At 35.3% G+C, this 12,413-nt stretch overlaps 1 protein-coding gene across 1 annotated transcript in view; it reads left to right on the top strand.

The window, feature by feature from the left end:
- The first annotated feature begins 594 nt into the window (after window positions 1-594).
- SYT14 (synaptotagmin 14) overlaps window positions 595-12,413 on the top strand; it is a 146,660-nt gene continuing 134,841 nt past the window's right edge. The window contains 3 exon segments of the mRNA XM_059995224.1: window positions 595-1,381; window positions 1,384-1,521; window positions 5,125-5,340. Of these exon segments, the coding sequence (XP_059851207.1) occupies window positions 595-1,381; window positions 1,384-1,521; window positions 5,125-5,340 (1,141 nt within the window).

Below are 12,413 nucleotides of genomic sequence, written 5' to 3'. Positions count from 1 at the left end.
ATCAAGTAAGATAAAATTTGTGAATCACAATGCCTTACATGTAATAGCAACTCTGCAAATGTTCACCCTCTGCTCTTCCCTATTCTAACCTCTATGCAAAATTGTTTAGATATGTAAACAAATATATATTTAGGGGAATATATAGGGGAAACCCTTAATATATTTTTTATTTTGAAATGATATTGGTACTTTGTTAATAAGATAGGGTAGTTCCCATACATAGACTATTAATAAATAAACTAAAAAGTACATAATAAAAATCCTTTTTATACTTCTTCTTGCAGGTATAGAATAAAAACTCAATAGTATTTGAGGGGAAAATATTGTCTTGCTGCTGTTATGATAGCTGTGGAGTGGGAAAAAGTCATTACGTTTAAACCAAGTGGTTTCTTTTTTTGAAGCGTCTTTACTTCAACATATTTCTTCCATTGCATAAGCATTTACAGAAAAATTAAAAGATACAATGTGAAATACTGATATTGGGCTAATGAATAGCACCATTTAAGTAAATGTTAAATTCAGACTTGAAAGTGGTTGATTTTTTGAGAAGAGAAAATTCCATTTTTGCACCTTTTAGGAACAAGGAGTTAGAAAATGGCATTTTTCAAAAATTTTCAGCAGAATCTGCCTTCAGTGTCCTCTCTGGTGGACACAATCAGTAATGCTGTGGAAGATTTGACCACTGCTGTGGGGGAAGTCAGCTATGCTTTCACTGACTCGGTTGCTGAACAGGTAGCAAGTATGATAAGCGGCTTCCGCCCAGAAGAGGAAAGCCCTGCAGCAACAGAAGCTGTAGATACTTCTAAACGAGAAAATACCACGTTACCAGAAGTCTCTAAAAACACTAATTGTCAGAAAACACAATTCGATTTAGAGCACCAAGCAAATCGAATAAATAGCTATAATACTTCAGTTTCACAAAAGCAAGATCAAGGAATGAATGAAGAAGGAGTATTTAAACATATTAATAATAGGCAACAGACACTATCAAAATATCAAGAAACCGATACTGCTGGTGATTCTTCTTTGAAAGGCCAGATGAGTGATGGTAGGATATCAGTTAGCAAGCAGTATGCAAGGGCTGGATCTACTTGTCAAGAACTTGAAAGTACTGACAGATGTAGAAAATATGGATTAGGAATTTCCAATAATGGTAAGCATGACCTAAAGGAGGTAAGATTTCAAGAAATGCAAGAAAATTATTTAAAGAAGGCTGAAAAATATATTAAAAGTAAAGGATCCAAAGGGAATAAGTGTTCAGGAAATGAATGTTCTCCAAAAGGTATTTTGGAAAGCAATAGACATATGATACAGAAATCCATTAAGAAAAAAGACATACATCCAGCAGCATCAACTAATTCTAAAGGTAAGTGTTATGGAAAATCAAAGAACAAATAAATCCAACAAAATACTACAAAGTGAAAGGAGACATAAAAACAAAGAAAAACGAAGCCATTTCTGCCAAAAAAGAAACAGCAAAGAGTAAAGATGAAAAATATTCTGAGATAATACCAGAAAAAGGTGAGGTCTCCTAATGTGAGTTTGAGTGATAAAATTTTCTCTTGATTTTTTACGTTAGGAAAGCATCCAAATTTCTAAATTTTTCTATACATGTCTGTATATCTAATTTAAGACTTTCTTGAATCCTCTTACTGGGAGACATTTTTAAAGTCATACAGTTTTTTTCTCACAGTCATTTCAAAAGCATTCATGTTATTTGTATACCTCTAATTTAGTTACTGCCCCTGGTCCCTGCATTATTTGGCCAATTTTAAGGGCCTTAATTTTACTTAATGCCCATTTATTTTTCAATCAGAAGTTCTGTGGTTTTCTTAAGTAGTGTGCATACTTTAATTGGAATTTATTTGGTGTGCTACAGTTAGATTTAAAAATTTTATATTTTTGTAACCAACCCTTAAGCCCTTTATACCGTGTTGCTCTTCACATCTTTCCTAGTAAGAATGTACCAAACGTTTTGTTTTTCCTTGAGAGCAATAGATTTTTATCTTATTGAATAACATGCTTCAGGATATGTATCTATTCATTTAGCCATACATTAAGAGTTCTATATGACATGTTTCCAATGTGTATACATGAACAATCTATTATTATTCATGAGTTCTCTTTGTAGAATTAAGATTCCAACTAAGCAGTTATAGTTTTCATCCACAATATTTGTGACAATTTTTAAAACAATTAGCTGACAGTTACTTGGTTTTGGTTGCAGAATTGCTTCATATCGCTAGTTAGTACACCTGGTTATCCTTTAGTCATTTTCATTAATTGCTGATCTGATCACAAGGCCAGAAGTACACTGGCTTTTATTTATAAAAGATACATACAGTATTTTTATGTATATTTACATTCTCATAAAATAACCAAAATACTGAGTAGCAGTAGAAATGAAGAAGACTGTTTCAGTTCTGCTACATGACTTTGTGCATAATAGGGTCTGCTATTTATCAATTATATGAATGTTTTTTAAATGGTATAATAGAGGCTGATCCAGGATGGATGAGCTAATTAAAAAGGAATGCCAATTTTTGGAAATACCTCCATTTTGAAGTCTATTCTTGTAGCAGTTTTTTGAATGTCAGATTCAGTGTTTTTTTGGTAGCCTTGGTTTAGTTTTGGTAGCCTTATTACTTGAAGTAGCAAAAATTAAAAGAGAAATAAAATTAAGAAGAATAGTTTACATATTATTTTATTCATAAAATAACAGTAGAATGGATGCTAGTAATAAATACTGCAGTAGCAATACAGAATTTTAAATTTTGTTTTGATTTGTTTTCATTAAGAAACATGCTGCTACCTAAAAGAAATCAAATATTTCTGCAGTATTCTAGATTATAGTCAGCACTAAACTGAAACATGTTATGTTCTAAAATCGTTTTGAAAATCATTTGACCCATATGGATTGTCCCTTCATTAGCTGAACTATAATGTTGCTAGTACCTGTGTCCTAGTTTCTGACAGAGCTTACAAGGTATAATAAGAGGAAGAAGAGTTTCCTTCTCTGTTCCTGAATGCAGGGCTACTTTAGGTAATATTTTGTAGTAGGTGAATTTCTAGTTACCCTCCTCAGAACTCTCCTGCTGCCTTAAGACCACCACCATGGTATCCCACAAGTGCTAAACCCTGGGAGTCAGAATGCCTAGGTTCTAGACTAGATCTGCCATCTCAGCAGATGCCATCTCTGTCCAATAGAACTTTCTGCAATGATGGAAAAGTTCTACATATCTATATTGCTTCATGCAGTAACCACTGTCTGCATGTAGCTATTGAGTACTTGAAACGTGGTTAGTAGCACTGGAGAACTAGATTTTAAATTTTATTATTTCTACTTAGTTTAAATAGCTGCATGTGGTTGGTGACTACTAAATTGGACAGTGCAGAATATAACATCAGTCATAGTTTCACCCTTTGATGGTTTTATTTTGCTGAATTAAAAAGCAGGACTTAGACTAGTGACGTCCAAGCTCCCTTACTTCTAACTGTAAACATTCAGTTTCTATCCCATATTTTAAAATTACTCATTCTGTGTCTCCCCACCTGAATTTCAAACATTGATTTGTCTACTGCAGATGATCTTAGCTGAGTATAATGAGAGAAATATCTAGACTGAACTAATAAATTCTGACTGCTATGGTCTCTTTATCCTTCTAGAGTTATTTTATAATTCTGAGAAGGTTGCATCATGGTCTAAATGAATGTCAACATGATGCAGTTTCAAAATTTTTACCTTAAAAAAATGGTAATAACTAGTGTTTTTTTTGTTTTTTTTTGTTTTTTTGCGGTACATGGGCCTCTCACCGCTGTGGCCTCTCTCACTGCGGAGCACAGGCTCCGGATGTGCAGGCTCAGCGGCCATGGCTCATGGGCCCAGCCGCTCCGCGGCATGTGGGATCCTCCCGGACCGGGGCACGAACCTGCGTCCCCTGCATCAGCAGGTGGACCCCCAACCACTGCGCCACCAGGGAAGCCCCACTAGTGCTTTTTAAAAATAATATAAAATTAATTAATTTACCTTCTGAAAAATTTATTTGAAATTTGGGTATATTCAAGTAGAATTTTCATAGTAAGTCTGCCTTTCACAGATAATGTGTTAAGCTTGGTGTATATGCTTCCAGACGTTTTTGTATGTACGTGTAAACTTATACTGCATGTATGTGTGTATATGTTGCATGTAGGCATACGTATGTTAATCTCTTTTCTTCTCTTTTCTCTTAACATGAGAAAAGCTTCTCTTTTCTCTTAACATGATGTGGTAGTTATTCTTTCCCTGTGAGTACTTGTAAGTCCACCTCCTCATTTTTAATGACTGTATAGTATATCATTGCATAGATGTATCATAATTTACTTAACCAAGGCTCAGTGATGCACATTTAGCTCATATTTATTTTTGTTTTCCTTTGCTGTTAAACACAGTGCAGTAAATTGTCTCAAATACATATCATTGCTCACTTGTTAATTATTTTCTTAGGCTGAATTCTTAGAAATGGAATTGGTAAATTCCTAGAAATGGGTCAAAGACTATGCAGATCAGAAAGTTTGATATGTATAGCCAGATTGCTCTCTAGAAAAGTTGTACCACTTACAATTCCATCAATAGTGTATGTCTGTCCATTTCTTTGTTCTGCTTCTAACACTGAGCGTCATCAGTTACGAAAATTTTGACTAAGATGATAACCAAAAACATCTCTTGTAGCATGAATTATTTGAATCAGGTCCATATGTATTGGCAATACTTATAACTTCCTTTGTGTGCTACTGATGCTTTAAAAATAATTGTGTAAGATGGAGAGCCTTATTACTCTGTTTACCTGTACCGTGGTTGGAAAATCCCTATGACTAATATTATTTATATAATTCAAATATACAAGTCAGTTTTTTCTATTAAAACATAAAAATCTAAAGCTTGGGCTTCTTAAATGAAAAACTATTTTTCTAAAGCTGAAAATTCAGATTGTGTGTATGTGTATATATATGTTTATATATATATATTTGTGTGTGTATGAATATATGTGATACATATATAAGCATGTAACATGTATGTAACTATAGCAAATTCGCTACATTTTATTGCGTTATATTTTGATCTGCTCTCCTTGTCGTTCCAAATAGATAATTCCTACATTGACAAAGATGAGCATGGTTCGTCCTCTGAAAGTGAAGATGAAGCACTGGGTAAATATCATGAGGCCTTATCCAGAACACACAATTCCAGACTACCATTGGCAGATTCTAGACAAAAGAGCTATACTTGGGAAACAAGACAGAAATATAGCCCTCTCTCTGCAGAGTATGATGGATACAGTAGCGAAGCATCAATAGATGAAGGTAAGATAGGTTAAGTTGTTTTTTTTTTTTTACACTATAGTATTTGATTATTTGTTTCTAAAACTCTAGGTGTCTGTGGTTGTACAATAAATAAGAGATAGCATATATGGTAGGGTCACATTTCTGGGAATATAATTTATTCAAATTCAAATCTTTGGGCTCAAGCCAAAAACCAAAACTAAAACCAAAACACCCAAAAGCAAAACACCAAATAATTTAAATACAGTGGTAATTCTCTCTTTTCATAATGAACATATGCCTAGCAATCATGTGATGGGAAGTGTGAATCTGCTGTTGTCTCAGATGGAATCAGTTCCTAAATACCTGTTACAGGAACTGATATGGTCTAAGAATCTCACAGTGTTGAATATGATTCTAGTGTGTAAATGAATGCTTTTTCATTCAGTATGGGCCCTAACATGAGCCAGATACTTCATGTGGCATGAAGCAGAAGGAGTGGTGATCTCTTCCATGTAGGAGGAAAAACTGTCTGAGATAGATTTATTGAGAGCCAGTACTGTATAGTACGAGACTTTAAGGGAAATTTAAGGAATTTTCAAGGGTTTTTTTGTCCCCTGTTGATTTTTGCCTCATGTGCTGACATTGACATTAGAAGTCAACCTATGTAGAAGATACAGGTCCACTCTCAAGTGTTTTTATATCTTTCTAAAAGAGAAATAAAAAAGGTTTTACTATTACCTAAAGCATTTTTATTTCCACTTCTAAGTAAGTTGTTTGTGTGATTGATACAATGTGTGACTACTCCTAGTAATTATTATATTTATGCCCAGATATGAAGAAAAGAGCAATATATTTTAAATAGCATTTTTATTATTATATCAAACACAATCTAACCTTAATATTGTAGCTGTGGTTTGTGTTTTGGGGCCTGTTACTATTGATGACTTACTCTGGCACATACAGTTGTCAAAGGAGTTAAATTTTTGTATTTGGCTTCATGCTAACTAAAGATTGATATACCTCCCTTTTATTTCTGCTAGTACATAGTACAGTAAGAAATTAATCAAATATGGAAGGCTTATTATGAGATGCTAGGAAAGAAATAAAAAATATTAGACATGGACTCTACCCTCAAAATTACCTTTCTTAGTACTAGAGAATATAAGACATGTGCTTACAAAGATAACTGAATAATGTAAACCCTGGCTCATGAATAGTAGAGCAGAAAGAGAATGGGTCTTGAAGCCTGATCCTTGTTCACATTCTGGCCCTGTGACTTACCATATTAGCGGCGAAACCTTGGGCAGTGTACTTGATAGTTTCTAGGTTTGTTTCATTGTCTCTAAGTGTGAATAATACCTTGCTGATAGGGTTGTCATGGACATTAAATGGTATGTGTGGTGTTTTTAGCAGTGTTTGGTGCGTGATAGGTAAGTGATCAGTAAATGGTAGTCATAGTTATGGGTGGTGAAGCATTGATGGTGATGATAGTGAGTAGCTGCTGGCAAGCCCTGAGTGTGTAGTCTGTGACCCTAGACACTTCCCTTTCTGCAGCTTCAGTTTAGGGTTTTATTTTTCCCTGCTCACTCCTTCTGCCTCTCTGCTGGCTTGATTGCTTCTTCCTTGTAGTCCTGTTATTCTCGCGTGGCTCAACAATCTGTGGGAAAAGGGGCGAAGAGAGAAGCATAATCTCAGTGGCTCTTCTGTTCCTGCCCTCACCTCTGGAGTCACCCTCTCATTTCATTTCACCTATATATTTAGGACCCACTTGTACTTTTCTACCATTTCTACCCTAAATCATTTGATAAAGCACCCAGGGTAGATTGATTTTAGGCATTCTGAAATTATTTATTTCATAAACATTTGTTGAAAGTTTTTTTATGTGCCATACTAGATCCTGTGGATGTAAAGATGAATAAAAACAAGCTTGTTTTAAAGAGCCCACAGACTGGAGGAGGATGACCAGTGAGTACATGTGTAATGTAGTGTGTTAAGAGGTCTGCTAGTTACACGAACAACGTGATGTAAAAATACAGAGGAGGACTGAGACTTTGTTTGGGAGGTGGCGAAAGGGGAAGTCTGATGTATGATGCAGCCTTCACAGGATAGGTGAACTAGACTTGAGGGAGAACTGTTCAACCACCATGTAATAGTGATTGCAGGAAAGCAGAAGACAGTGTGTTTCAGTGTCTTTAACCTAGGATCTGTGCTGAATGCCATGCTCAGGAGTTTGGATGTTGTCTTATAGGGAATGTAGAACCCTGGAAGGTTTTTAAGCTGGATAGTGTGGCACTTTTAGGTCAGTGTGTTTAAGAAGGATTATTTAACTATTGTAATAGAAGATGAATTGGAGGTAGGAACTACTGGAGGCAAAAGGACTGGTTAGATAAACAGTGATGAGATCCTCATTAGCAATGTTAATTGAGGGACAAAGAATTTGTAGATTGAGGGATGGTCTCAGTATATCCTGGTGAGTGACTGAACATATGCAATGAGTAAGGAATTAAGATTGTTTAATTAGTTTAGAAAGCGTAAGAGAAGTAAGTTTGTGGGAGGGAGATAATTTAGTTTCAGTCATGCTGAATTTGAGGTGTCTGTGGAATATCCAGGTAGAGGTGGATATCCTTGTTGGTAAAATACTGTCATTGGGATTTAGGATGGGGAGATGAACAAGTGGTAACGTAAGATAACAGTAGACTAGGAGGATAGTTTTTTGTATCATAGATTATTGCTAATTGAAAAATCAAAGATTGCTGTGAGTGCAAAATACACTCAACAGCAATCAGTGGAGTCAGGGAAGAATAGGAAAACTTGATTAGAGAGGGAGATTTCAGAGCTCCAGATTTTAGAGAAAAGCAATTTCAAGTGATAGTAAGTTCTGAACATGCCCACAGGCAAAGATGCAGAAGTACGTATAAAATGCTAAAAGGTTTTAAGGAAGGGAGTGAATTACCATCCATTGGGGAAGATGTGAGAGAACATCCATGAAAATGGCAATTGGGTTCAGCTTTGAAGAATGGGTATAAAGTTGAAAAGAATAAGCAGAGGTATTTTAGATAGAGGGAAGTTCATAAATGCCAGAGTACGCAGTGGTAAAATGTAGGGACTATTTCAGGACAAGAGAAAAGTCCTCTTGGCTCTAACATAGGTGTATGTATGTATATGTGTGTGTGTGTGTGTATGTGTGTATATAAGTATATATATGTATCAGTATATCAGTATATATACTGTATATTAGTATACACACACACACACACACACACACACACACACACATATGTAAAATAAAAAGGAAAGAGGTGAGGTCTAAAGCCTGGAGTGCCTCACTGAGTAGAAGTTTGGATTTAATTTGTTAACCAGTGAAAACTCACTAAAAGTTTTTCACCAAGGAACCATGACCAGATGTGCTTTAGAAAGAGTAATGTAGCAACAGGAAGGCTATAGGAAAAGACACCAATTAAGGAGGTCTTTGGAGTCATCTATGTGGGAAATGGTAAAAATCTGAATTGAAGTAGTGGCAAGAGGAATATAGGAGGATAGGAGAGACATTACAGAGGTGCAATTTACTGGATTTAGGAACTAAATGTATTTGGAACATTAGAAAGAAGGAAGGAAGTGTCAAAGATGACACTAGTTTCCAGCAAGTATGACTAGGAAAATGATGAGGTCATTAATATAAATAAGAAATCCAGAGAGGGATGGTTTTTTCTTGGATGGTGGGTTGGGGTGGAAGATAAAAGTGGTTTTGTGTATATGGTAAGGCAGAATATTTAGGCAACTGGAAATGGCTGTGGATCTTGAAATCATGAATGGAGTTTGGGAGAAGGTTTTTTTCAGATTGTATATACTTAGAGAATAGGAACCAAGGGAAGGGATTAAATTGTTGAGGGAGAATATATGGAGAGAAAAGATAAGAGAGTCATTTCCTTTCATTAACAGAGAATTAAGGATGTCACTTAAACAGAGAAGAGAAAGTAACAACCATAAAGTGGAGAACCAGGAGAATGTTGCATTTCATCAGACACGGAAGGAGAGTTTCGAATGCTACACCACAGAGAAACTGGGGAGGATGAGAATTCAGACAAGCCCCTTTGTCCAGTAGAAGATGATCAGTTACTTTCAGTGTACATTTTAGTAGTGTAGAATCATACATGAGATTGAAGGTGGTTAGGAGAGAATAAGTGGAAGAGAGTGTACATTTGCTGCCTGCACTTTCATACCACTTGTTCTCTATCAACTTTCAGAGTCAAGAATCTTGAGAGGTAGTTGAAGGGGTTCACCTTCTCCCTCCAACCCAACAATAGTAACCCTCCTCTGGTATATATTTGGGAAGGATGGGGATTTGTTTCTAATACACATTTGAGTCTCTGCCAGGTGGTTGTGCCTCTGCATAGTTGACTCAGGAGAAGTACTGCTCACTTCATGTCTGGTCACCTAAGAGGGCTACTGAGTATAGTTCTCTTATAGGATTTGGTTCATTCTCCTGAGGTACAAGGAAAGGGATCGGTAGAGTAGGTTATGCTTCTCTTTACTGCTCTGACCCTTTGTTCTGCATACTATTCTGCAGGTTTATGAAGGTAACACTTGACTAATGTGGGTTGAGGTGACTAAAGGGAATTATAAGGTAGAAGGAAAAATATTTTTAAATGTACATTTTTTACATGACATATTGTTACCTCATTAGGGCTGGTAAAGAACCATTACCCCATTTCTCAATCTCTGAATAATTCCAGTAGAGAAGCTTTGGAACAGCCAATATTGGAAATATCTAAAGAGTAGAGAGGGTCAGGGAGGGCCTGGATAGGGATTAGGAGGACCAGTGCAAGAGAACTTTCTGATCAAGTAGGGAGAACTACCATTCATTGAGCTCCTACTGTGTGCCTGACTCTGATAGTTTCTGTACACATTGTTATACTTAGGCTTCACTGCAACACATTGTGGTAGATAAGATTATTTCCATTTTACAGAAGTGAGAGGAGATTTTAGATCAAATAAGTAATTTTTAACCCAAGGTCACACAGTAAGTTTATAAAGGCTGTACTTGTCAAGTCCACTGCAAAAATGAATGATGCTTTAGCTTCTGTTTGGTCATCACTGCTGCTTTAGTGTCCTCCCTAAGTCTCTTTCATTCATAATTAACCCCTTCAGTTGGGTCCTTTAGAGCAGTTTATATATTATAAATCTGAAATACAGATACTGTAGAAAAAGTAAGAAAATATTATGGCCTCTATTTGTTGATCATATTTTCTCCTCTAGGTGGCCATGTTAATCTTCCCTTTTTTTGGAATACAAAAGGGGATAATATCTATAAGAAATTTTTCTAGGAAAAATAAACATTAAAATAATTTATCAAATTTCTTTGTTCACAATTTTAATTTATTTTACTTTGTTGTTCTTAAAATTAAGCAGATTTTCTGATAATCCTCTTATTTTAAAAAGGCCTAAGAGTTAGATAGTAGGTTGTGATATCTTGTTTAAGTTGGTAAGATAGAACAACCTTTGAAATTCCATTCATGCTATTTAGTACTTCCCATTTTTATATTAGATAGGAGAAGCCTATTAGATTTTATATAAACAAACTTAGTGTAAAATTATTAGAATGTCTCTGTTATTTATAGCTTTGCATTCTCAGTTCACCATAGAGATTACCAAGCTATATTTACATATGGCGGAATAGCTATATTATTAAAAATCATATGATGTTATTTTTTTTGGTGAGTTAATTTTAAATGCTATTAAAAATAATTTCCAGCATCACTTATGTCTTAAGGGTACATGTAACCCATATATATACACACGCACACACTTGCCACTCTCTTTCTATGGCTGCTTCACAAGCTCCATGCTATTGATTTTGATGTTTTCTTAAAATTAGGGTCATTAAAACACATTTCTTTATTCCTTTTATTTAAATGTTACTTTTAAAATAATTTAGTACTTAAGAGTAATAAATTCTTTGTTTATATTTTCTTTAAGTGTATTTTAACTGCTTTATATTGTTCTGTTGATTTTCACAATTTCTGTGTGAAGAGGGTAAGTATAAAAAAATTGTGTCTGTGTTTTCCAGATGCCTTTGACACAAAAATTTTTAGTCTTAGAATAGTAAAAGTTATTTATATTACATGGTTTATTTAGATTTTTGATAAGCCTTTTCTTTGACTTCAGGTTTTTGTTCGTGAACATTTCTCCTCTGAAGAATTCTTTATTTTATGTGTGTGTGTGTGTGTGTGTGTGTGTGTCTGCACTCTAAGTATGACCAATTTGGGGAGAAATTGATCTTGAAGACTTTTCCTGCATCTTTGTGTTTTGGAGATCTTTTTATGTGATGAGATCAATTGTTACTAGTAGTGTAGAATTCTTTTATAGTTCTACTTTTGCAGGCCACCTGTGACCTGTAAAATGAGATGTCTTTGTGCAATTTAGGTAAAGGCATAGCCTGCTGGGTGGATGAATTAGAAAGCAGTACCACCTTTGAGCAAACAGTTCATCATGAGAATATAGCTCAGTTAGCAGATACCACCTATGTAAGAAGAAAAAGGCATTCCTTCCTCTAGGTGTAAGCTTTGGTGGACCCAACGCACACTGTACTTAAGCACCCCCCTCAGCCAGGTACTTATTGCAGTGCACAGCCTACACAGCCGTACACAGTGGTCCTAAAAACCTATTTTTATACACTTCCAGTCTTAAAATAAGCTGGTGGGATTGCTGTGTTTTCCATGGTAAATCTATATATATCTTTCATAATTTTTTTTGTCTGAGATACTTATCTAGTAGTGGAATGATAGAAATTAAATCATAGACATTAAAGATATCCTTAATTGACTGATTACAAAACTGACACCTAGAGACGTGCAACTTTACTAAGATCATACAGTTCATTAGCAGCAAAACTGAGGCTCTAAGTGTTTGTAACCAGAGAACAGGTCAGTGCTTTTAAAAAGAACTGTTCAGTAACCAAGCGAGTAAATAAGAGAGATACACTATAAATCGAACATGGCCTGTGTCCATTGCTAGGGGTTGAGGCATGTCTGGGAAGTGGAGGAATAATGCTAATGGCAATCTGACAGTTAATAGGACCTGACACTTTACAGGTTTCTGTTAGCAAATCCTAT

This window comes from Delphinus delphis, chromosome 1 (assembly GCF_949987515.2).
Source record: "Delphinus delphis chromosome 1, mDelDel1.2, whole genome shotgun sequence".
Taxonomy (NCBI): Eukaryota; Metazoa; Chordata; class Mammalia; order Artiodactyla; family Delphinidae; genus Delphinus; species Delphinus delphis.
The sequence above is the reverse complement of the archived record's forward strand: the minus strand, read 5'-3'. Positions and strand labels throughout refer to the sequence as shown.